The 27,084-nt window shown below is 46.9% G+C and overlaps 1 protein-coding gene across 1 annotated transcript in view; it reads left to right on the top strand.

Moving 5' to 3' along the window:
* Positions 1-19,131: 19,131 nt before the first annotated feature.
* Positions 19,132-27,084, top strand: part of STUM (stum, mechanosensory transduction mediator homolog) — a gene marked incomplete at both ends in the record, with an annotated part of 44,557 nt that continues 36,604 nt past the window's right edge. The window contains one exon of the mRNA XM_084261955.1: positions 19,132-19,318. Within this exon, the coding sequence (XP_084118081.1) occupies positions 19,132-19,318 (187 nt within the window). The remainder of the gene's footprint in view (positions 19,319-27,084) is intronic.

Raw genomic sequence — 27,084 nt, 5'->3', positions numbered from 1 at the left:
TCAGGGTGAGCTTCCATACTCCATCTACTTCGTGTCTTTCAGATTTAGCCCTCAGTTTTTCAAGGTTAAAAGACAAATGTCAAGACTAGGGAGCCAATTTTTTCACTAACGTAGTTTAAAACAGCATCAATTTATATAAAATTACAGCACATAAATCTCTTTTTAAGAGATGAGCCGATTTTCCCCTATCTTATTTTCTTTGAATTTTCTTACAGAGTTATTTTTAGTTAACATTTAAAACAACTTTCCTGTTTTCTGGAGGAAAAGCCAGCTCAGTGTAGGGCCCTCAGGATCACACCTAGCACCTTTCAGCGCAGGGATCAAACCGGCTGCTTTTTAAAAGTAATTATTGATTTTAGTAAAGTAGGTCCTACTAGGTCTGCCAATTAACTACATGCTTTCAAGATTTTTTTTGACAAATGCAGTTTGACTTTTGCTCCCCTTTAACAGCTCTTTCCAATACCTCCTGTGACACCTCGGCTTCTTAGCCCAGGTCACCACTGCTAACAGAGATCAAGAGCTATCTCCCAAAGCTCTTCTTCTGAACGTTTATGCAAACATATTCTTTCTGTCCTTTTCAGTAATTTTCCTTAATTTCTCCTCTTACCACCTGATGGGCCGGTGGTACCTGCTCTGTGCTTGCTAGCTCTCACTGTCTTATTCACAGCAGAGTCAGACATGGCAATAACTGAGCACAAGACAATCTAAATCCAATATTGGAATAGATATTACAGTGGCTCACACCATAGGGAGAGCTATAGAAGACTTATCACCTGTAGCTATTAAGCAGCCTAATACATATGTAGGAACACACCATGAAGACAGCAGTGCATTTACTAGGGATGCTCTACAAGGCACCAAGAATCAGGCATCATCACTTTTTAGCATACCCTCTGTTACGTCTAGAATCAGTGGTAGTTGAAAATATGCTTTTCCAATATAGTATTCTCCACCAAGAAAAATCAGATATGGGAGACAGTCTAGCAGATCATCTGCTGTCACCCTCGCCACAAACACTGCAGAATTTTCCCTTACAGTACTTTGCCAATTGTCTTAAAAGTATCTATTTCAGGCATGCTGTGGAAGGGGAGTGGGGTCAGATACACCTTCTGTAGTTCTAAGTAAGTGTTAACATGTTGAATGGGAAATCTGTGGTGTGCATGCCATGGTTTGACCCCAGCTGGCAACTAAGCACCACGCAGCACTAAGCATCCCTGGTGGGATGGGGAGGAGAATCAGAAAACAGAAAGGTAGAACTTGTGGGTTGGGATAAGGACAGTTTGCTGGGACAGCACGGGGAGAGGAAGGGAACAACAATACTTATCAGAGAACATACAAAGCAGGTGATACACGGTGCAATTTCTCACTACCTGGAACCAGATGCCCAGTCTGTCCCCAGTGTAAGGGAATAGAGAGATACCTTAACAATTGCCAACGGAATTGTACCCCCCTCTTTCTTCTCTCTCAATCACTGTACTGCTCTCTCAATCACCCTAACAACTGCTGAACCTCATCACCAGCGACAAAGTGAATTCCACTCTTCATGCACAGATGGACAATATCTCAAAGAATGTAGCCCAAGTCCTCTGCTACACACCCAGGCCCAGAGTCAACTGAAAGACAAAGTATGGGGGGCTCAGACCCTCTCAAACTGTTTGGGACCCTCTGGAGACAGCAACAGGCATGCACCCCACCACCAGGTGGAAGGTGTGGCTGTGCCAAGGACTTATTGACTATGCAATCAGACAACACTGTAAAGAAGAACAAACCTCCACCAGACCTGAAGAGCTATTGCAATACAAGAAGAAGTGTTCCCCCACCAGACCTGAAAACTTTGGACTAATGGGATGCCACAAACCCGTGGCAGCAGCTATTGCTCTCTCTCTTTCTCTTTTTTCCACTCTTCTGTTTCTCCCTCCTTTCTCTTGCACGCTTGTTGTGGGCCAAATAAAGTGACTTGACACTTGACTCCATTTTGACTCTTAAATTTTTTTCCTGAGAATTATGAAGACCTGGTCACAATAAAACACCTAATTAGACATCAGGAGTTAAGCCCAGCCACCCCCAACCACCCAGAACAATCTGAGGTCTGTTGGAACATGAGGGGGTTTTATCTCTGCCAAATTAGTGTATCTGGTTGTGGATTGTAACACCCAAGCAGTGGCCATTCACCCTGGCCAGCTCCCCCCTTGTATCTTCTTTCTGGGGTGCCATGCTGCAAAAAGACTTGCTTTTCAAGGCCCAGGATGGTGTTCTGGGCAGTGACATGGAACCATTTTAAATGCATGGAGCCTGCCTTGGCAGTTTTGTAGGAGTGTGATGCAATCAATCTGCCAGGCCTCCCCTTATTTATATTTCAACCATCATCTTCCATATCAGAGAGGCTTTAACCGCTTGGCTTACTTGATTGCACCACATTTCACATTCATGAATAACCTGTGAAATAGCATCCATGGTTAAGTCCGCTCCTCGATCACAAGCCCATCTGTTCCTTGCATCTCTTCCTTCATGGTCTGAGGTATCATGGGCCCACTGAGCTATAAATAATTCACCCTTGTGTTGCCAACCTAACCTGGCCATTTCAGTCCTGAGCTATTTCAGTCTTAGCAGCCCGATTCACCCACTGGTTGCTTTGATGTTGCTCAGTAGCCCAACCCTTGGGTACATGGGCATCTATGTGGCATACTTTTAAAACCAGCTTCTCTAGCTGGGCAGCAATGTCTTGCCACTGAGGGGTAGCCCAGCTGGGTTTGCCTCTGTGCTGCCAGTTGCTCTATTTCCATTGCTATAACCACCTTACAGGGCATTGGCCACCATTCATGTGACACGAAGGTAGAGTGTTAGCCACTTTTCTCAGTCAGCAATGTCTAAAGCCAGCTGGATGGCTTTCACCTCTGCAAAATGGCTCAGTTCACATTCTCCTTTAGTAGGTTCTGCAGCTTGTCATGTAGCACCACCAATAGATTCTCACAATGCAACAGGGCCCATCAGCAAATAGATCACATTGCTTCTCATTTTCTCACAGCTAATTTTGTGGTGGGGCTTCTTTGGCACATGCCACTTCCTCCCCTGGTGACGTTCAAAAATCTTTGCCTTCCGTCCAGTCCATGATCACTTCCAGAACTCCTGGACAATCCGGATTTCCTATTTGAGCCCACTGTGTGACCCACTTACTCCATGTAGCATCAGGGGCATGGAGTGTAGAGGGGACTCCCTTTGAACATCCAGTCCAGCACTGGCAGTCAGGGTGCCAGAAGGAGCTGGGCTTCAGTGCCAACCACTTCCAAAACAGATCAATCTCCTTTATAATGTATCTCTTTTTCAGGCCTCAGACCTTCTGTAGCCCTAACACCAAAACCCCAGGGGTTGACCTTGAGTCTTCCCTGGTACTTTCTGCCAGAGAGCCCAGGTAGGGCCCTTCTCCCTGGCTGTGGTGTAGAGCACATTCTTTACGTCTAGTCCTGCCTGGACTGGTCCAAGGTCTTCTGCAGGGACTGTCTCCTGTTTGATCTGTTCAAAAGTTTGTCATTGCTCAGGGCTGAACTGAAAATTGTTCTTCTTTCAGGTCACCTGACAGAGAGGGCTTACAATCCAACTGTAATTTGGAACATGCATTCTTCAGAAAGGCACTCCACCTAAAACCCCTCGTGTTTTCACTTTGCTAGTTGGTGGACACATAGCTGCTTTTTTGTTGATCATATCCTTTGGGACCTGACAAGGCACATCTTGCTCTTTTATTCATTAAGAAATGAATCTCCTGTGCAGGTCCCTTGACATTGTTTCATTTTATGGTGAAACTGGTTTTCAGGAGGATTTGTACTATTTTCTTCCCTTTCTCAGAGGCTTCTTCCACTGTGTTGTCCCAAGTAATGATGTCATCAGTGTATTGCAGGTGCTCTGGATGAGTCCACGTCAAACGACAGGCCTATGTTTCCACTCTTGGGGCAGACGATTCCATGAGTACTGGATGCCCCTCCAAGTAAAAGCAAACCATGGCCTGCCAAAGGGGTTGAGAAGAAAGCATTTGCAATGTCAGTTGTGGTGTACCACTTCGCTGCTTTTGACTCCAGTTCACAATGAAGTTTCATCACGTCTGGCAGGGAAGCACTCAGGGTCAGTCTGACTTCATTCAGGCCACAATAATCTACTGCCGGCCTCCGCTCTCTGTTGGAGTTCTGCATCGGCCATATGGGACTGTTAAAGGGTGAGCAGGTTCTGCTGATCACTCCTTGACTCTCCAGTTGATGGTTCAGCTTATGGATGGGAATCAGGGGCTCTTGCTTGGTGTGATATTGCACCACTGTTGTGGTAGCAATTGGCACCTGTTGTCCTTTGACCCTGAGCAATTCCACAACAGAAGGATCCTCTGAGAGACTAGGCAAAGTAGACAACTGTTCAGTTTCCTCCACCTCTAAGGCAGCCATACCAAAAGCCCATTGGTACTCCTTTAGGTCCCTGAAATACCCCCTCTGGAGGATCAGAGCCTCTGAGCCAGTCACAGTAAGGCACTTTTCCCAGTCATTCCCAGTTAGACTCACTTCAGCCTCTAGTAGAGTCAACTGTTGGTACCCCCCTGTCACTCCAGGAATACAGATGGGTCCCACCCCTTCATAGCTGGATGGTATTAGGGTGCACTGTGCACCAGTGCCACTAGAGCCTTGCACTCTATAAATATATGCCAGGCCATCAGATTCACACAGTCCAATAAATCCAGTTGTCCCTCTTCTCCACCTGGCTGGAGGCAGGCCCCCTGTAATACTGCTCATCATATTTGTTACTCACTTCTTTCAATGATGACTTAAAAGTCCTTTCAAGAGGATCATAAGTATGATCTGGCCTTCCACATGGTCTGGGAAACTACCTGCCAGAAACTGGAGTGGCATTTTTCAAGGATTATTTTTCCTTGCAACCCACATGCTCATGCCTATGGGACTGAGGTGAGTTTGCCATCCCATTTCCCCATGTCACACAGATAAAGCCAGGGCATTCTGTATAAGGGAAACTTATACTGGCACAGGTTGAGGTTTATTTGTTTGACTTCAGTGCCTGTCACTGGGGTTGGAGTAGCCACGGTTCCTGTTGCTCTGTTTTCTGAAGTTTCAAAGCACTGGAGGTGAGAAATTCTCTAGATAACTGCCCAGTTCTCCCATATGCTATGCCACCTGTGTCTATCCGAGCTTGGGGCAGGTCTCTCAAAAAATGCTTCTAAGCCTAAATGAGACCCGAAACACACTGAGGAGACAGAGCAATAAGAGCACACTGGCTTGAACATCCCAAAGGACACAAAGGCTTCTGAGAATTTTGAGCTACTAGCTTGAAGGAAAAAGAGGACATGAAAGAGTGGAAAAAAGTATCCTCCTTGTCATCCCCATAGATTGGCTGTGATTATTAATAAATTCCAGGAGATGTCATCTAAGGTACAGGCATGACACCAACGATACATAGGAATACCAGCTTAAGCTCATGACCAGCGATGTTATCATATCAAAAGTCAGTATTACACAGCACTGCAAAATAAGAACCCTGATCGCCCTCCCAGAGGGGATAAACAGCACTGCAGGGAATACACAGGGAGTAAGGATTTACATAACATGTGAACAAACAAAACACCATTGTTACCGCTAACTATTTAGCTAACATAATACATGTATATAACAAATTTGGTTTAACACACAGGTCAGGTCTATTCTTACCTGAACCCTTCATGCCCCACGTTGGGAGCCAAGAAGGACTGTCATGGGTTAGCCCCAGCCAGAAGCTGAGCACCACATGGCTGCTCATTCACTCCTTTCCCTCCCATGTCCCCCAGCCATGGGATGGGGAGAAGAATCAGGAGAAAAAGCTAAGAGTCAGTTTACAGGGACAGCAAAGGGAGAGGAAATCAACAACAACAATACTAATAAAAGAATACACAAAGCAGGCGACACACACTGCAATTTGCTCACTGCCCAGAACCCAGAGCAGCAACTCCTCCTCCCCAGCCAGCTTCCCCCTTATAACTAGAGCATGACATCATATAGCACGGAACACCCCTTTGGCTTGTTTGGGTCAGCTGTCCTGGCTGTGTCCCCTTTCAGCTTCTTGTGAAAATTAGCTCTTTCCCAGCCAAAAACCAGGGGAGTGAGGTAAGCTGAAGTACTCATAGCTATATCTGGATTAGTTTTGGAAAAGAATTCAAGGTCCGTGTTTGCGGAGAAGCTGGGGTCCAGCAAGACCAGCCGGTGCCCAGACAGCCAGTCTGGAACTACAGCTCTGACTTCAGTGTCTAGTTTTGCTTTATGGAGTTCTTTGCATGTCATCATTCCCAACAGCATTACCAGCCACCAAGCTAAGCTGTCTTATTTCTTTTCTGTTTTATGTGCTAATGTGGCATTACAAGAAAATGCAAGCTATGGAGGTAAGGAAGAAATAATGGTTCCATTCTGAAGGCACTTCAATTCAGCACCAAGCTGGCAGCTACAAAAAAGAGGCTCTTTGGAAGCTACAGTTATGCTGCTTCCATGCCATCACCACCTATAATGTTTCATAATGGCTTTAACACAAAGCCTCTCCAGGTATAAAGAAGCAAATGTCACAGTTCCAGAGGAAAGAACGCACTATTTTTTTCAGTAGAAAGAAGGTTAAGCAGAACATTTAAACACATGTTCCTTTCTTCAAATTTCCTTTCTCCTCTCCTTTCCCACCCACCATTTTACATTAAAGAAAAAATCCCACAGCCCAACAGCTAGGTATCAAACACAAACCATATTCCAGAAAAGCAACAGAGTGGGGAATAACTTAACATGTGTGATTTACTCTCATTCTAACATACATGCTGGCATTACCAAGGTCACTGCTACAAGAGACATAGTTAGCACAGAGGATCTGGGGTGCAACACGCAGCTTCTAGATACTTTGCTGCATACTAAACTCCCCAGAACCAAAAACTATATGGGGGGAGACCCTCAGAAGCTGAACAAAAGTTTGCAATGCAGAGGAAAGACTGAGGGGCTGAGGCATCTGAGCGGCTGATGCAATGGAGCTCAGCATCTGCCACTGGACTTACAGAAACCGTCTCCCACTGCACTGCAACACAGCAACAGGATAGTGTGAAGAAGAGGTCTTGGGGCTTACGCTGCTGCTCTGCAGACAAGGCACAGGTGAGCCGGACAACATTTCTGGGGTCATATAAGGAGAGCGGGTGAGCTGCCTGACTCAGATATTAATTAATGGTATCTGGCCATGCCAAAAGCCCTTGTGGGGATCATTAACAGGAAGGGATATGAATAACTCCCAAGGTTACACATATGCTGTCTGAAAGCCCAAAATATCTTTTTCTCACTGGCATTCCATTGCTACTAAGAAAATAATGTATTCCTGGATGGCTGTGTACCAAGTAAGCGATTTTTCATAATTTCTTTCCCAGTTCATGCTCTTAATGATTCTTTGTCCTCTCACTTCCCCGTCTCTGTACTAAATCTTTTCTGCTCTTCTTCGTCTGACAAAGGGGACTGCACACACCCAGCAAGCAGTGCCATACCCGTTGGGCCTGCTGTTGCTAAGAGACTAAGTGAAGACAGGGAGAGAGACCCTGCCCACACAATTTCCCCTACAGATCCCAATATTCCTCTTATTGCTACTCTCCATTCCTACTGAGACATGGTTGATGCAACCTTGGTATCAACAGATCTGTAGGATTGTTATGAGATGTTTTCTTGCCCTGACCAGCACTACCTAGAAAGTTCTGAAGTACAGAAAGCACTACAGCAGATGATGTGTCGTTAGGGAATTACCACTGATGGTAATTCACTGCAGATGCAAACTACTCTTTTGTGAGACACCACTAAGGCCAGAACAGGTAGAAGATCTTACCACAGACTAGAAAGCACACGTAGACCAAGAGTAAGGTTCACAAAAATATTCTTGGAAAGCCAAGAGGTCCCGTTAGAGATCCCAGCAACTGGCAGAGTGCTGGATTGGACTGTTCTACCGAAGGAAGTCCTCCTGAATCTTAATAATTACGATCTTATATCCATGTTCAGATTACTTACCTCTTCTGTTCAGAAAGCAGGGGAGTTTACTCTGACAGTATTTATAGCAGAAGTCTCTCTCATGCCAATATAAAGGATAGCAAGCTCCAAATGATAGCGAATCTATTGACATGGGAAAATATGGGGGAAGTTTTTAAAACTCTCCTGAAGTTTTGTCATGTTGCTAGGCTGACAGTTATCAAATCACGTCTGTCCCTGACAGTAGTGACAGACTTTTGCAGAATCATAATAGCTCACAATCCTGAAGCCTGCTTGCTCCCTGTATCTTTCAGGCACACAGCCTGCAACTTGCTAGATTTTAGTTCTACATTAAGTTTGGGTCAGTGATTAATTTGCTCAGAGAGAGTTCAACCATCATACCAGAACCATGTGAGTGGGTTATGTCATGATACCTTCGTGTGTGCACAGAAACGGCTAGTTGGAAAACTTTCCCACTGAACAGAAGGCATATGGACAAAAGATTATGGAGAGAGAGAAGACTATCTCAATACCTCAAAAAAGATTAAAGGTTAGAAACTGACCAGCAAAGAAGTCCGGGACTATGAATTTGTTTTATAGAGTGAGCGGTGCCTGGAGTGTAGCAGCAAACAACCTTAGAAGTACCCTTGAGAATTTTGTTAATTAACAAAAGAGAGCAATGAGATTTGGGACCTGCCAGTCAGAGCCCAGAATTTCTGTCTTAACTTTCTGCTCATGAGCAACACATCAAATAGGTCACCTTAAGAAAGGCACAACTAGGTAGCACACTAGCCTTTAGCAAGGCTGAAAAGCCTTACGGACACTCAGATCACATCTCTTTGCATAAATACCTATATAAACTGAACAGATCTTCTGTTGACCTCCCCATAAAGGCCTGTTTTCTACTCTTAGATAACTTGAAAGTGATTTTAAAGATTTTTAGGATTAGACCCTTCTGTCTTGGAAAGATAAAGGACATCCATTGTGTTTCAGCTGGAATACGACATGGCATCTGCAACCTACTGCAGTTTACAATTGCAAGTACTCCCCTTCCAAGCACTAGAAGACAATTTGGGATTAAGATCCCAGGCAGACTACCTGAGGGGAGTAAACACCTATGATGAGAGACAAAGAAATCACAAGCGCACGGGAAGCTTGCGAGCAAAGCAACAAGTAGAGACCAGCAAAGTAGAGACTGACAGCATTATTACACAAATGCCTCCTCTGACAAAGAAGAATTGCAGATAGCCGGAGAAGAGGGCATGTCTGAGGGCAGCAGGGTAAGTTATGTAGAGGAGCAGCAGACACTGATAAAATATTTTCTGTGTGATGTTTATAAGGAACGCGGAATGTGGAGAAGATGCCAAGAACAGCCATACATTTTCTAGGGAAGAAAGCAGAAATACTGTCAGAAGTTGAGATGGTGCCAAAAATAGTTATAAAATTTTTTAGAATGTCACAAGGCTGACAAAACATCAGGGCCAGATGGGATCTGTCTCAGAAAAATCAAGCAATTAACTAAAAAAACATACAATAATAATACAGCAGCATATGAACCAAAGGAGGGAGGTCCATCATGCTTCACTCTTCCAGTTTCACATGGGCAACTGAATGAAATAAGCCCTGCTCAGCCTCAGTAAAAAGCCATGCTGAATGTGCAACAGGAAGGTAACGATCAGAAGGATCCAGCATCTCACAGGGAGAAACTTCACACAGTTGCAGCCATTTAAATGCTCTACGTGCAAGGTGGCTGTCTCAAAAGGCAGCGCATCCCTCTGGGGAGCATCACTCTCTCTAGCACGTTCTGTTAAAGGGATGTAGGCACTGCTTCTGGGACAAGAACGTTAAAAATCTGCCAGAGAGCCCACAGGAAGTTTATGAGGGATCCAAGAACCAGCAAGAAACCCACAGCTTGACTTCCACACTGAGGGGGTGGATACAGAACGGAGGCACTAATTAAGGACACACAAGAACCATTCAGGAAGTTATGACTTCATTAATGATTATGACTAGATGGAGAATCATACTTAACAAATCTGTTGAGCATGGATTTTCCAGTTTAATTGGACATTAGAAATGCTCTTTTAAATGCAGTAAAATCTAATATAGAAGTCTGTTCAACACGTAAGCACATGGGGGCAAAGTAACTAGTTTCATAAAAGAGAACAGAAAATTTTGGATGTGTACTGCTGTTGCAGATAAAGTAATAGGATTCTTGGGGACACATCATGGGATTGAATCTCCCAGTCTCTGGTGACATGACTGGCCAGCTGGCTCAGCCTGGAGTATTCCTGTAGACCCCTGGAGTGAAATTTTTGCCAGTTGTTTGTGACATAGAGCCCAGTTTGTGTGTCTTCAGTGTTGACCCCTAGGCTTCCTTTGGCACAGAAAATTGCCTTGGGACAGAGAGAGCCATTGACAGCTACAATCTCTCTGAAAAACAAGTTCAGACAAAATTAGGCTGTTTTATTCAAGGGTGGAAAACTGCAGGCTGTCCTCTCTCCCTCAGCCCTTGAAAACCAAAAGCAGCTATGCTGTTTTATTCCCCTGAGCTCGTCATAGTCCTCTACCCAGAAACTATATACCTGCTACCACTTTTTGCATGGGAAATTCAGGAATGTAATAATTTCTACTCAACACACCTCTTTCAGGGCTTGGAGAATACTTCCTGCCTAGTCCCAATGGCACTTCACAGATCTTTCTAAATTAATGTACCAGGTACACCCTTCCCGTGGGTGAGAATAACTCACAAGGAGATCAGCAAATGCTACATTATTCCCATTCCAGATTAAAAGGAATTTAAGCAGGTGTTTTTCTATGCCAAGAAACAAGGTAATCCTCCAGCTCCAGGAGAGGAGGTAGGAGAGAAGCAGACAGATCTCAGGAAGAAAACAAGCACTGGCTTAGACCGGTTGTGCAGCTTCCCTCCCCACACATCACAATCACAGAATGTGTAAGGTTGTAAGGGACCTTTAGAGGTCATCTAGTCCAACTCCCCTGCAGTAAGCAGGGGCATCTTCACTAGATGAGGTTGCTCAGAGCCCCATCAAGCCTGACCTTGAATATCTCCAGGGATGTGGCCTCCATCTCCCCTTTTCTAGTTTAAAACCATTACCCCTTGTCCTGTTGCTACGTGCCCTCGTGAGCAGTTCTCCCCCAGCTTTCGTACAGGCACCTTTCAGATACTGGAAGGCTGCTACAAGGTCCTTTTGGAGCCTTCTCTTCTCCAGGCTGAACAACCCCAACTGTCTCAGCTTATCTTCATAGGGGAGAGGTGTTCCAGCCCTCTGGTCATTTTTGTGTCTCTCCTCTGGACACACTCCAACAGGTCTATGTCCTTATGTTGAGGGCTCCAGAGCTGGATGCGTTACGCCAGGTGAGGTGTCACCAGAGCAGAGCAGAGAGGCAGAATCACCTCTCTCAATCTGCTGGCCACACTTCTCATGAGGCAGCCCAGGATGTGGTTGGCCTTCCTTGAGTCCACTTATGACAGGACATTCAGTCCCTCCGCAGGCCATTAGCATCAGATCCCATTGCCTGAGACAGCTGCTGTCATTATCGTCTGTCTTCTTGATGATGATAATCCTCACTTTTACATTCCCAATTTCTGCCAGCATTAGTTGGGTGCATTATCTTCAAGGGAAGCTTTGCAATTTCTTCTTCTGCTGAACAATCTTAAAAATTACCATTTTCCTCCTATTTTAATTCCTAATAGCCATGGAACTTGGCTACAATTTGTAGCCCTCCGCTGCGTGTCAGCGTAGGATTTCCGAAACGAGCGAGAACAGTCTCAGAAAATTAAGCCTCCTACTTGCTCATAAGAGAGAGAAAGATTTGGCAGCATCAGAGAGAGTTTGTATTGCAACAGAAACTTGACAGTGCACAGGTAAAACTTCACCCTCTCCAACACAGAGAAAGATCTGCATTTGTGCAGTCTTGACAGACAGTGGAAGACACAGGTTGTTATGCACCAAAAAGGGATGTCCCCATAGCTCACAGGATGGCTGCTCCCCAAGTCCCATCCCAATGGAAAGTTCAAAATCCACTGGATCATATGGTATAAAAACAAAAAAAGAAACCTGTAATCTTGAAATTTCACAGCCCACCTGTGATCTGGAGAAACCGTTCCTCAGGCAAAACCCTTCATCTGTTCTCAGCAAGTCTAGTTGAAACTGTTAAGCAGACCTATCTCTGTCTCACAGAGAGCTGGACAGAAAGCCTTTAACGTGGACCAGAGCCCAGGCAACCATGTTTAAGAGACCAAAAAACTTCTTAAACTCCACACATAAAACTCCCCATCCCACCAGAAAGCCCTGTGCTAACCAGCAGTGTTCATGTTCCCACTTCTTCAGGTGTGACACATCACAGCAGCCGTTGGTTTCTATCTAACCGAAGTTACAAAGCAACAATAGCAGGGAAACAAGGAAGGAACAGCTCATACTCTTTGGACTTCTAAGGATAAGAGGTAGAACAAGAGGTAGAAGAGAGAAGAGGTAGAACAGTATGAGAAAAGCACGTGGTTCCACTGTTCTTATGTTGGTAAACAGAGGATTTAATTACTTTTTTAATTCCTAATTTAATATTCCTAATTTAATATCCTTCCAGCTGTCAGATAAATGGGTACCTTCCTTCAGGATCAGAATCTATGTACGCTGGCAAATCAGTCTCTGCAGCATCACGATTCAAGCAAATCTCGGGAAAGGGGAGCAGCATATGTTTTTCTATTTCACAGCTTTCTGAAAAGGCTGTTTTACAATACATAACATTTAATCCTGTCTGAACCAGCTTTTTTTCTTGAGAAGCAAGAAGTAATACATAAGTGGCAAGAAATCTGATCTGAGGACTAATTTAATTTAAAGGCAGAACATGATGGCTTTGAAGTGGTTTACCTAATAAACTGATGTTGTTCTCGAGTCACTCCCTCGGACATAATCTGAGAGAAACAGTCTGTATACACAAAAGGCTCCTGTCTCATCTCACAACAATACTAGAAAACATGTCCAAGAATAATGACCTTGAGGGGTGTCAATCCAAGTGTATAAATAAAGGAACCTGGTCTGTCCAAACACTGCTTTAAATTATAACTCAGATACTCTAAACCCACTGAGATCCAAAAAGTAATCTATTCCTGCTTAACTTTCAGGATCACTTAGTCTTACAGGCACATAAATTCAGAGATGATTCACTACTGGCAGAAGATTTCCTTATTACATAGTTTTAGTTGCCTGTTGCTGCTCATTAGTGCTCCTCTGTGGAGACGTTTGTTTCACTGAGGAGAAAAAAAAAATACACATAACATGGAACTAACAGATCAAGGACCAAGCCAAGTCACTCTGATTTTGGAGGTGAATTAAGATCTGTCTCAATTCCACCAGGTAAGTCCAGTCCCACCAGATAATTCCATAACAAAGAACGTTAGTTTCGTGGCACAGCGTTATCAGCAGGATGTGGCTCGGAGTGAAGGACAAGCAGTTGGTGCTAGTGGGCAAGTAGGGCAGAAATTGATTTTGGTCAGGCTTCTTTTTCTTATGAGATGCAACCATCTGACACCATTGCAGGTTTTGTGGCTGGTTAATATCTTTGTTAACCTGTAGCAGTCACAGGAATATTCTAGAATGAACGAATCACTGAACCTTCAGAGATCACACTAAAGGTGCTGCCAATTCACTTAGGTGCAGACTGACAATAAGCCTAAACCACACTAATGTATGATAGCAAGATGCAACTGAACTGGAGACAGACCAAACCTCAAGCTGGGATGAGCTCAATCAAGGGATTGAGCTCCAGACTTCTATTCATATCTTAGATTTCTTGGAAAACCTGGAATGTGGGGAAACTGAGACTAGAGAATTTAAAGTACAAACCCTCTAGCTTAAGGTCACCTTTCTTCTCAAACTCCAAAGTGACCAACATTTAACACTCTGCTAGAAGGCTTTCAAGACACAGCAGGACACAGCTGCAAAAGCCACCATTAAAAGTCTTAGGCTAACAGAAATTTCTGGAAAAAATAAGATTTCCTGTTATTTTGACAAACTCATTTGACAAACAGAAGATGAATTAATAAATATGAGGCTACAATTGCTCCCCCTGGAATCAACCTGACTGGGCACTTCAGCTATTTTTTTTTTTTTAATATCCCCTTTAAGTCTGTAACAAAACTAAATTGGAGCCTTCTGTGTGCAGGATATACTCATGTACAATGTCAGCAACCCCCATTTGCACCGGGAATGGTCCACTGCATCAAACCCAGCCTCACGTGGCACTTCTGACATCTGTCAGATGCAAGCAGATTTTGAGGTCTCAGTGCCATACAGTGTACGTGAGCCACAAGTGGTACCTAATGAATGAACCATACCTCTGCTCAGGGGTACATTTGTCTCCATGAAGAAACATGGCTTCCCAGCCCAAATGTCAGCTGATACAATGAATTTTGTAAGGACACAGTCACATCTGTGACCACAGAATCATAGAATGGTCTGGGTTGGAAGGGACCCCAAGGATCATAGAGCTCCAACCCCCTGCCACTGGCAGGGCCACCAACCTCCAGGCCTGGATCTACACAAGGATGTCCAGGGCCCCATCCAACCTGGCCTTGAACACCACCAGGCACGGGGCATCCACCACCTCTCTGGGCAGCCTGTTCCAGCACCTTACCACTCTCTTTGTAAAATAACTTGCCCCTAGTATCTAATCTAAACCTTCTTTCCTTTAGTTTTAATCCATTCCCCCTTGTCCTGCCATTGTCTACCCTTCTAAAAAGTTGATTCCCCTCCTGTTTGTATGTTCCCTTCAAGTACTGGAAGGCTGCAGTAAGGTTCCCCCCCCCCTACAGCCTTCTCTTCTCCAGGCTGAACAAGCCCAGCTCCCTCAGCCTCTCATTGTAGTGGAGGTGTTCCAGCCCTCTAATCATCTTTGTGGCCCTCCTCTGAACCCTCTCCAACAGTTCCACATCTTTCTTGTATTGGGGGGCCCAGACCTGGACACAGTCCTCCAGATGGGGCCTCACGAGGGCAGAGTAGAGAATGATGCAATACTTCTAGTCTCGCACGTGTGAATGGAGCTGATCTTTCCTGTTAGGAGAAAGTCAGACTCCTTGAACCAAACCCTGCCTTCAGTCACAACACGTGGAACAATGCTGGATTTACCATGGTGTGCTGGAGCGCAGGCTGCAGGGCTCTTCCTGCCCCATGGGGATTGTTAGTGAGCAGCAGCTCTGCTTGGCTCCTTACTGTCGTTTAATAACGCTTCTAATTCGATTTGTGTTCGGGTCTATTTTCGTACCTTCCTTGGCATGCTTGGATGGTACTTAAAATGAGGGACTGTTCATCAGGGAGCGTAGTGATAGGACAAGAGGGAATGGCTTCAAGCCGAAAGAGGAATTAGATTAGACATTAGGAAGAAATTCTTTACTATGAGGGTGGGGAGGCCCTGGCACAGGCTGCCCAGAGAGCCTGTGGAAGGCCTATGCCTTGCGGTGTTTAAGGCCAGGGTGGATGAGGCTTTGGGCAGCCTGGTCTAGTGAAGATGTCCTTGCCCATGTCAGGGATGTGAAACTAGATGATCTTTGAGTTCCCTTCCAACCCAAAGCATTCTATGATCTGGAGTGGGGTGCGTTCCAAAGAGATGGACCCCTGATTACTGTACATATGTCACTGGTATTCAGTTTGCAGGTTTTCTCCCTTTCTGAAACCAGAGGCAGACTGCAGTGTACCTGGTCCGTAGAGCACTGGAAACACAGAAGCACCATCCTTTCATTTCTCAGGATTTATAATCCTCCATTGATTGCATAAGAAGAACTTAAATACTAGTACAAGCAGGGAAAGAAGAAAAAGTTGTTTTGTAACAGCATTTCATAACAGTTATTTTATAACTCATACTACCAGCTGATCCTGATGTTCCCTTTGGCCTGGCAGCACATCACTTACCCTTTAGGATACAAGTAAAACCACCCATACCTGAGAAACGTGCAGGATACAGTTCTTCATCCACTGTGGAAACCCATCAAAAGGAAAACCTCCCATTGTAGAACCTCACATCATAGCTCCTTGAAAGTCACATAGTGACTGTAACATAAATGCCTTCTCCTGCTCTCAGCTAGATTAGCCTCCTCTGATGAGGAATTTGGTGGCCATGAGCCACATGTTGGACTCCAGGCCTGATGCACATAAAAGCTGCGGGATACTGATCAAAGCTCCAGCATATATGTCCCACAGCAACATCTACCAGCAGTGTATCTAACCACAAAGGCTTCATAAAGAGACCACAAGCTTCTGCCAATCCAAAGGTCCAGCTTAAGTCCTGACAACACCAAGCCAAGGCCACTTCACAAACAGGCTTCAGTTTTAAAGTGCTTGCCTCCTGCAGAAGCCTGGAGAAGGCTTGGGAGGGGACACTGCCATTCCTGGTGCTACAGTGGTCTGTCAGGTGGAGTTCCGTAGCCTGAAACACCCCCTGGAATTTGGTTGGGGTTATTTTGTTTGCTAACCCCATCTTTTGTTTCAGCTGCAGACAAATAATGTTATGTATGTCATTTCTGTGAGCTGGTTTCATGCTGCGAAGTGAAATTAAGATTTCTTCAGATTTGATCTTCGAAACATTCGTGTGCTTAATACTTGCAAATATTACCCCATTCATAAGTGACAACCTCATTCTCCACCCCCCAAAAAACCCCACACAAACAAGCAAAAACCCCAGCCCTGGGTCACATTTTTTTTTACCCAGGTCTCCGCGTATTTTTTCCCCTAACAACCCTCTTCCCTCACTTAAGCTCTTGGGTGCATGGAATGCTGCCTCCCGAGTGAGGGTAAAGCAGGCAGCATACGGATGGTGCTCGGCATGGGCTGGTTTGTGTGGTCACGCACCACTCGAGGAGCGCGGAGCAATCGCCGCGGAGTAATGTTGCCACCAACCCGCTTGTTTAGAGAAGCTTGGAAGTGTCGCAACTTGTTACACGATGGTATCTCTAATATCCTCTGAGTCAGTCATAACTTTTGCCTGAGGCGCCCGAGAACTTCCACGAGGGCTGGCAGCCCGGAATTAATGATGCGGTTCAGCCTTGAAGTGGCTCTGTTTTAATAGCTGGTGGAGGAAGCCCTACGTGTTGCCAACTAATCTGAAAGAAGTAAATGAATTAACTCACATTTGTCAAGCTCTCCGAGGCCTTCCAAGGAAACCTTCCATAAAAGCACAACCTGTTATTAAGTATTTCTGACAAAATATTGGTTTAATTAATTTCAGTCTTTGATTTCCTGTTTGGGCTATTCTCACAATGGCCTTTTGCGTGCTTGTAGAGTAGGTAATGTGGGCTCACCCACGTACAGCTTCCAGAATCTTTATCAGTTCATCATCTGGTTGAGTCTACAGAGAATTATATCACTGCAAGTTATTGATAGCGTTCCAACTGCAGATTCTGCTTTGTACGGGCTCTAATTAGTCAATATATGTACCATAGATCTCTCTCATCTCTCTGTAGCTTGCTCACCCAGCAGAGGAAGACAGAATCCACGTCAGTTACATCAAATCTTTCCAAGAGAAAGCTGCAGCCCTCCAGAGGCTTTGTGTCTAGGGGATATAATGGACTGTCATGAACTATTTTGATAGAAATAAATGTCACTATATAAAAAAAAAAAATAGCCAAGCCAGGTTGTGTGTTTAATAAAAAGAAATCAAGAAGATTTTTTTTGGATGAAAGGCACTCAGAAGATAAGCAAAGAAAACCTGTTGTTAAAAACAAGACATTTTACCTTGAATATCTGTTTTTATGGTTCAAACCCCCAGATATTAGAAAAATATATTAAAAAAATAATCAAGGAACAGGATTCTACATTTGTGTCATTTACTTTACCTAACTTCTACATTGCACTAACTTCATTGCACTAATTTGTCCCGAAATCAATTAAACTGTTTAACCATGTATGTCAGGTGGCTCTCCAGTGTGGCACATACAAACTACTTCAGGCTTTTCCACTGGGGTCTGAATTCCCAGCAGGAATTCCTCAGTGAAAACATAGCTTCAGAACACACAATGAGACACGGGCTGCTCTCTGCCCTTATGCAAAAATCCTTCATGCATGTCACACTTACATTTCATATTAGGATTAATGACTTTAATACTTTCCCCCGTTTTCTCTGCAGAGCCCTCCATGCAATGGCCAGGCTCATCATCATTTTTTAGCTGCGGATGCATTCAAGTTCTATTACCATTTCATCCATTAAACTGCATACCAAACAATAACCACCAGCCCTAGGAAAGGGATGGTTCATCCAGCGGCACCCACAGGAACCAAGACAGAGTTTCTGGACTGTCCCAAACCGCAATTCGCTTTTTTGGGGTGGTTATTTTTCTTTTCCCTTCCTTCTAATCCCCGTGGCCTCGCTCCTTTCCCCCCTCTCCGCCCTTCCAGCAGGGGTTCCGAGTGATAAGCGAGCGTGGGTTTAACTTACACCTTCTCTTACACCTGCAGGGCGCAGCTATTTAAAAACCACAACGTGCGGGGCAGCGTTTTTCGCCGCTTCTCTGCTTCCTCGTATTGAAGCGGCTCTCCCCCCCGCCTTCCCAAAGGCCAAGCCGAACAGCTCCTCGCCCTCTCCTCACTTCCCCCTGGGTTCAGGGGGAGCAACAGCCCGGCGTTCCCGGGAAGCGGTCCGCCGGGACGCAGCCCGGTCGGCTTTCGCCGCCGCTTCGGGCGACTCGGCCGAATGCGGTGTCGGCGCGTATGCGGGATGGAGAGGGGGGGCTGAGGGGCCGGGTACCGCCGGCTGTCCTGACCGAAGGGGTGCGAGGCGGGGAAGGGGTGTGGAGGGAACGTCGGCTCAAACCGCCCTAGGCGCGGCGGGGCATTCCTGACCGACGCCGCTGCTAAGGCGAGGCGGGGAAGCCCGACCCGGGTGGCCGGGAGCCCGAGAAGAGCGGGAGGCGGCGGTGGAGGGGGGGGGGGGAACGGACGCGGAGACAGCGGCGCCGGCTGACAGGAGCGCGGTCGCCGGGGCGGGAGCCTGCAAGGGGCGGGGGGAAGGGAGGGGTCCGCGCGGGGGGCACCCGGGCGCGCGCGCAGGCGGGGCCGCGCGGCGGCGGGAACGCGCGCAAGGCGGCGGCGGCGGGTAGGAGTCCGCTGGGGCACGGCTACCCTCGGGCGCGCCGGCCATGGATCCCTTCCCCAAAGACGGCGAGAGCGCGGCGGCCGGGGAGCCCAGCCGGGGCGCCGCCCCTTCCAGCGGGGTGGTGGTGCAGGTCCGGGAGAAGAAGGGCCCCCTGCGTGCCGCCATCCCCTACATGCCGTTCCCCGTGGCTGTCATCTGCCTCTTCCTCAACACCTTCGTACCGGGGCTGGGTAAGGAGCTCCAAAGCCCCGGGCGCGGCGGGAGAACGACCGCCGCCGCGCAGCCGGGACGAGGGTTCCGCGCGGTGCTGCGGGGCGAGCGGCTGCCGGCAGCGGGGCGGGCTGACCCCACCTGCTGCTGCTCCTGCTGCTGCCCCGGGGCAGCGCGGCGCGCCGGACCCCGCCGCGGCGGCAACTTTCCCCGACGACGCCCGAGGAGGGTCAGGGAGGGAAGGGAGCCTGCCTGCCTGCCTCTCCGCCCCGGCGGAAAGTTTTGCTGCGGGAGCGGGGAAACGGTCGCCGCCCGTGGGGTCCGGGACAGCGCCTCGGCGCTGCGGGGGTCTCCCGGGGAGCAGCCTGACGGAGAGCCGCCGGGCCAACGGCCGCCCCTTCCCTAGGGAAGCGTCCGGGCACCGTCGAGGGGGCGGGCTGTGAGGAGTACGCCGTGGCCGTCGCGTTTGTTGGGAGAAGCCAGCGAGCCGGGGGCGCGGCGGGACGGCACGGCACGGCATGTTTCCCCGGGCAGCCCGCAGGGACCGGTGCCCGGGGCAGCCGCGCTGCGGGGCTTCGCTGTGTGACTCAGCGAGGCCGCTCTCCGGCCGCAGGGGCCGGGCACCCGCTCGCCTCCTCCCCGACCCTCCCGTTCTCTTTAGGTGGGGCGCGGCCCCACGCTGGGGATCGCGTGGTTTGAGGGGGAAGAGGGCTCTTGGGAGCTTCGGTTTCGGTCAGACGGCCGTGACGCAGAGTGACCGCCGCACCCGCCGGCAGGGACGGGCTCTCTGCGCTCCTCTGCCCGAGTTTGGCAAGACGGCTCCCGGGCAGCGTTGGTCCTGTACCGCTGCGCCAGGGAACTGATGCCCAGATCCGCGGTGTGTGGGTATGAAGCCCCTAGCGAGCGGCTTGGGTAACGCATCCCTGAACCGTGACTCCAGTTGTGTTTCACCTTCCTGACATTAATTAGGAAATACTTGGTGCAGCCGAAGCCTAGAGCTTGGACACTACAGCAGCCCCTGGAATCCCTGGCTAGGTACAAGCATTCTAGCTGCAAGCAAATCAATCACACTTAAAAACCAAAACAAAGCCCATCAGCCCGTACCTTGAGTCTCACAGTCCATTTCCAGCCACCACCTCTGCTACCACTGCCGTGCCAAAGCCTTCCTTGTGGCGTAGGAGCATCTCCTAGCTTGCCCTGCTTTTAAAGATCCCCTCCCTGCCCTCACCTGCTTCATGTGTTTCAGGTGGCTTGATTCTTTAATGAACCTGAAATTCTTAAAGTTCTTCTGATTAAAAAGTATTACTGAAGTGTGAGTGGTATATGGTGTGCAACATGAACTAGCCTTTGCTATCCCAGTGTATATGCTCTCAAACTACAGATGTATCCCAGGGGAAAACTTCCACCTTTTGAAATACCTCAGTTTTCCTGTGGAAAGACCAGCATTGGTCTGTGTGCCTCCAGATGTAATGCAGTGAGCTCAGGTGTGGTGTTTTCACAGCCATTGTGTGCAGCCAGCTGAAGAACCCAGGGTGGTGAATCAAACAGAAACTTTCCATTTGAGTGCTTTCATGGGGTCTTAGGTTATTGCTACGTAGCACTTAATTTCCCACCCTCTTCAGAGAGAGGTGTCCAAAGCCAGAGCTTTCAAAGTGAATGTAGTTTTCCACTGGTGTTGAGGACACTCTATCTTCTCTGTAGACATAGAAGAAAAGACCCTGACTTCCATACCCTTTTCCTTGTTTGAATGATGCTATTCTTCATAGTGTGCTGTTTTTCACAGCATGCAGGGAGACCCTCACAGTTCTCCTAGAGGAGGAGGGTAGAGCCCCGTGAGTCATCCCCATGCCATGCAGCTATCTGCCTGGAGCGCTTTGGCTGTTGCAGGAGGTGGCCAGCCAGTGTTGTCCCTCCCCTTGTGTGGAAGGGATTGGCAGCAGGTAGTGCTTCCTTCCTAAAGGCAGGTGTATAGGGATCCCAGAACATGCTGGCTTGAAAGCTTGAGAGTTGAGTCTGAACCTTGCACGTCGATTGTGTTATTACCAACTGGCTGGGCCAGCCCAAAATTATTTTAATTCTATTTTAAAAAAAAATCCCCAAACCCTTGTTTTCCATTTGGTGTGCTGAATTCAGAGGTACTTTCTGTCTATACCACTGCTCCTCCTGATCTTCTGTTGCAAAAGTAGCAAACCAAACAAACTGCAAATTGGAATAAATCCTTCTGCGTGGCATTCTCAGGGCCTGGCAAAAAGCATTGTTTCAGAGATGCATCCCAAACTCTGTATGCAGAGCACAGCACTTAGTCCGTACATAAATGCATGCTTCTTTTAATGAATTTACTCTGAGGTGATATATCCAAGTGAAACATAGCTATTTACAATCTCAGCCATAGCCTGTCATGTATCACATAGCCCCCACACACAGGGAAACAGGAGGAACACAGATCTACTGGCAGGAACAGTCAGGGTAAGAAGAGATCTCGTGTCAGCATTGCCCTTCAGCCGTCTCGGTGAACTGAGCAACACTTGCAAAATAAGTAATACTTGGGGTGGTGTGAAGCGTTCACATCTGGGATGTGAGCCTATTCCCAGGGAAGGAAATGGTGAAGTTACCATCAGTTCTGGCAGTCCAAGTTTGTAACATGCTCAAATGGCATTTCTCACGCTTGCTGTGTGCTTTGCTGAGGTGGAGAGCGTGACTGTGATTACGTGGTAATGGAAGTTCTCTGTGTCTCAGTCCCTGAATTCATTCCTCACCTGTTTTGCATGTAGTTGTCATTCACGTGTAGAAGCTGCGGTGCAATGGTAGTAAAGAGCCGTAAGCCACGGGGACAGACAGGAAATGGGCAGCACTGCGTAAACCAAGTGTTCCCTGCTTGGAGACCGGTGTATCTGAAATGCTCATGAGTGCCCCCTAAAACCGATGGTACCCAAATAGAACTTGAGCTCCGATGCAGGCCGCCAAATACTCAAGCACTCTCTCAGCATCTGAAAGCCTCTACTTTTTTTAGTTACATTGTCTTTCCTATGTTTTGCAAGTCATCTATGAGGGTCAAATCTGAGAATTTTAAACACCAGGTTTATTTTTTTCTCAGACTGTTTATGTTTTGCAGTAGTACTCTGTTTGGACAGGAGAAGTAACACTTTATCTTTGTTTACAGTCAGTTTATTTTTTTGTGTTGGTTATTTTTCAGGGATTTATGTAGTAACTCAGAACTGCAGGTTTTAATATGCATTGTAAACTGGGTATTAGTTACACTTGGCATATATATTACAAAAGGCTCATAGGAAATTTTTCATACCCAGGGGATATGTTAAGTTTTGCCTTGCCAAATCCTGAAATTCAGACCAAATGCAACCTAAAAAAACTCAATTAGCCCGTCTGCTTGTAATCTGATTTGCAGAACAGCCTTGAAATTACACACTGCTGCCATTCATTGTGATAGACATAACCACTTGGAGATGTCCTCGATCAGAATTTTCCATGGTCCATGGGGTCTTCCTCATTTGCATGCGGTAGGGCTGCAGAGCTTTAACAAAGGTGTCCTTCCCTCAGGTTTGTAAGAGGAGGAGGTAGCATGAAGGGGAGAAGGAGCTGGTGTTCTCAGTGAGTGCTGCAGCAGAAGCCATCATGCTGTTGGCTACCAGCACTCCAGCTCTGCCACAGGCACTGTAGCCTCTAGTTAGGTGTAGAGCTTCTGGAGCAGGCTCTGAAGCCTTGAGGCCAAATCATGCTGAGACAAGCTCTGGAGAATGGAAGATGATGATGCCCACAGATACAAATGGTGGCAAATCCTCTTTTTTCTTCCCCCACCCCCCAGTTCCTGCAGGATTGAGCAACGTGCACCTCCAGCCGGTACATGCTGCAGATGGCAGCTGAGAGAAGGGGCTGGCCATGCCCTTTAGCTGGCAGACTGTGTTCTCTTGGAGCTGCCGTGTGCCAGTCAGCGTGGGAGATGATCTGGCTCCCTGTCATTCCCTGAGCTGATACATGGGAATCTTGCCCTCCTTCCTACCCGTTTTTCCTTCCCTCGACATCACATGTGTGGGAGGGGGGGAAACAAAGGGGGAGAACTTGAGGGAAATGTGAGAAGTGAGTAGAATTATCTGAAAGTATGAGGTATTCTCCAAGATTAATCCCCTCCTGTCTGAAAGGGGGTGGGCTTTTGGATTGCTGCCTGAATTATACGTGTATGCTATTTTTACGCAGGGAGTAATTGAAATATGTAGCAGAAAATTATCTTAGTGCAAGACAGGAGCCACAAAATAGCCCATGGTGGAGATCATGAGTGACGACCTCTCACAGACAGGTAGAGAAAGAAGGGATGATTCCCAGCCTGCTGAATTTCTCCCTTCTGCAGCACACGGCTCTCCTGTTCCTGGGTGTGTCAGCTCCGTATCATGAGTCTTCTGCCATATGTTTATTCTGCTTCAGTCACGATAGAGTGCAAGGGCTAGACCTGCAGCGATGTAAGTACGGCTTTAGTGCTTGATTTATAGAAGTCGAGCATCTGCAGAAGGCTCTCATTAGAAGCCATGACTCTCTTCAGCTCTTTGGAGAGCTCATTCTGCTGAATAGAAGCACAGAACGTAACAGGGAGGTCGCAGGGATGAGATCTGCATAAAGTTACCAATACCCATTTTATTTCTGCTGTTGGATTGTTAAATAGATGCCTCAAGCCAACATCCATCACTTTCATTATCAAAACAGAGAATTTCAAGGAAAAGCACATCATTGTGTACAGTAGGACAAATATTGTGGCAAAGAAAACAGGGCTTTCAAACATCTGTGCATTAATCTCAAGCTTTGGAATTTATGAATTTTCCTATTTTTTTTTCCTGTGGACATGCAAATCAATAAATCTATTGATTTACAAGCTCATTTGTGGAAAACAAAGGGTTTTTTTAAGCATTTGCATGAATCTATGAACTGTACTGTTGGACTTCAGCTAACACTGTCTTTCAGTCTGTGATGGATAGACCAGTAGTAGTCTGCAGAAACAAGCTATTTGTTCAGGAAACCATAATTACAAAGGAAACCCCTTTTCACTCAACTTCACTATTGGTTTTCGTGTTTTCCACTGAAAAGATCAAGAACTTCTCTATAGTAATTTCTTCACCTGCTTGTGCAGAGTGGGAAGGGAGACCTGTGTGTGTCCATCTTACTGCTCCATTGCTGACAGCAGTGGTATCAGCTGTGCTGTAGGTCCTCTTCATGGTGAGGTAAAGTTGGGCACCAAGAACAACCGAATCTGCAGGTTACTACTCTTGCAGCTCCTGTTCCAGTCAGTGTGCAGAAGGCCATTGATTCCATCCTTTAAAAAAAAACAACCAACAACAAAAACCAAACAAAACAGATTCAAGTGAAAAATAGAAATGTCTTATATAACTTACTTGGCTGATCATATTGAACAGTCACTCAGCAATCTTGCCAGCACAAGGTAGTCTGGAATATTTTCATGCCATCAAGTGACTGGACCATCTAGAATGACAAACAAGCCTGGAGAAAACAAAACTGATTTGCAGATAATTTGTGATCAGAATAAATGCCAAATTATTTCAAGTTCATAGCTGCCTGGTTGAGACAACTCCAGCCTACGTATCTGATCAGTAATAAACCAGGGTTTTATCTCTGCCATGGGATCTGGCGCAGCCCTTCAGTCTTAATTCATTGTCCGATGGCAGGCCCTGCTGTAATGAAGAAAGCTGCTTTCAGATGTATTTTATTAGCCCATACTTGCCTGAATATGTAATATATTCTTCCTCCTTTTCCCATGTTTTACACTGGATCCCTTTCTTAAATTCATCCACTTAGCCCATATGTACTTGTATGATGTCACATACGCACACGATGTCTTACTCATCATCCTCCCATGGCCCTTGCTTTACAAACATGGTTATGGGTATACACAGCAGAAGCACAGCAGTGCCTTGCTCTTGACTACGGTCTCTCTCTCACAGTCCAAATATTTAGTACTGTTTATGTCCTTTTTGCTCCTCACTCCTTGTAGTTGGTAGAAGCCAGCTGTGGAGCTCTGCTTGCCTTTACAACAACTTCTTGGTTCATTTCACTGTCAGGCTGTGCACTCACCTAGTTCTTGCTGCTTTCGAATTGCTGTCACTGCCAGACCAACTTAAATGCAAACAAGTTTCCCTTCCTTCCCTCATGCCTTCTGTTTCCATCAAAATAGGAGACAAAAGAGATGTGGGGTTTGCTCTCTGCTGTGCTGGAGCAGTTCTCTGGAGGTATTCCTTACTTAAGGAACACATAAGAAGGCAGGGTTTGCTCAGCTTCCCGCAGTCTTGTTTGTCATTTAATGCAGTGTGGACAGATGTAGTGGAAGATTAAGAGTGAAGGTGGGAGCAGGCAGCAGAGAAGAGCTGCTAAATGGCCACGTAAACCAACTGAATTTTGAGGAGTCTGAAAGCTGTTCCCAACAGAGCGTGTTACGTGGAGAGAGGATCAAGCCCAGAAGGAGAGGAGTACACTCACAGAGTTTGGGTGAGAAGGCCACAGAACTGGAACTTGCTGTGGGAAAGAAAAGGAGTGGAAGAATTTGAGGATGGAAGTAACTTGGCTGCAGAGAGTGCTTTAGATGGGTGAATGCTGGCTGGTCTGGCTTGCAGGCCGGAGCTGACTTGTTCTCCTGCGGGCATCAGATTTACAAACTCCAGGAAAGCAGCGCTGCCTGCAGCAGCTCACAGCCAGCGTGTCTCTGTGCCGCTGCGAAAGGAGCTCGTGGAGCTGTTCGGGGAGCAGAGACCTGGCTCCCGAGGCTCCTTCCAGCCCGTGGAATTGCGTGTGGCACCCGGCACAACCACGCGTCTGTAGGTGGCAGCAGCTGGCGTGACGCAGGGAAGGGGGATTTTAGCATCTCTGCGTTTTGTGGAGAAACAAGTGGCTGCATGGCAAAGGGATTCAGACTCTGTAAAAGGGCCTGGAGTTGGCCATGGATTTACGAGAACTTTCATTCAGAGGTAACCTGGGAAGGAGAAAAGGAGAAGAGCTTTCTTCTTAGTTTCTGTGAGATATAAAGTCAATCTGACGTACACTTTTTCTTCTGTCTCTGGACTTCATTTAAAAGCTTTACAACGTTAAAGTTACGTGGTTGCAGCACTACAGTGGATGTATATGGACTTCGTTGTAGCAGTGTGCAAAGACACTGGTCAGTACAGATAGGACAGAGTATTTCAGTTGGAAGGGGCGTACAACAATCCTCTAGTCCAGCTGCCTGACCAATTCATGGCTGACCAAGAGCTAAAGCATATCTTGAAGGGCATTGTCCAGGTGCCTTTTAAACACTGACAGGCTTGGGGCGTCAAGCACCTCTCTAGGAAGCCTGTTCCAGTGTTTGATCACCCTCTTGGTAAAGAAATGCTTCCTAATGTCCAGCCTGAACCTCTCCTGGTGCAGCTTTGAACCAGTCCCCCAGGTCCTGTAGCTGAATACCCACCAGCTCAGCACCAACTTCTCCACTGAACTTCTCAGGAAGCTGCAGAGAGCAATAAGGTCGCCCCTCAGCTTCCTCCAAACGAGACAGACCCAGAGTCCCCAGCCACTCCTTGCAGGACATGCCTTCCAGCCTGTATCTGGTAAAAAGGTAAACCAGTTTAGAGGGTAGTACCCATGTCCAGTAGCTGGGATTGTGCTAATAGAAAGGTTCTGACATCAGGCAAACCTTCCTGGCAAGTAAAAACGTTATCTGTGCCTTACACAACTTCTGCTGGAAGCAAGGAAAACAAAAGGGAATGCCCACCTCTGCTGCAGCTACTCCACAGCCAAGATC

The sequence above is a fragment of the Gallinula chloropus genome, assembly GCF_964237585.1.
Source record: "Gallinula chloropus genome assembly, chromosome: 3".
Classification (NCBI taxonomy): domain Eukaryota; kingdom Metazoa; phylum Chordata; class Aves; order Gruiformes; family Rallidae; genus Gallinula; species Gallinula chloropus.
This window is presented reverse-complemented; position numbering and strand designations above follow the sequence as displayed.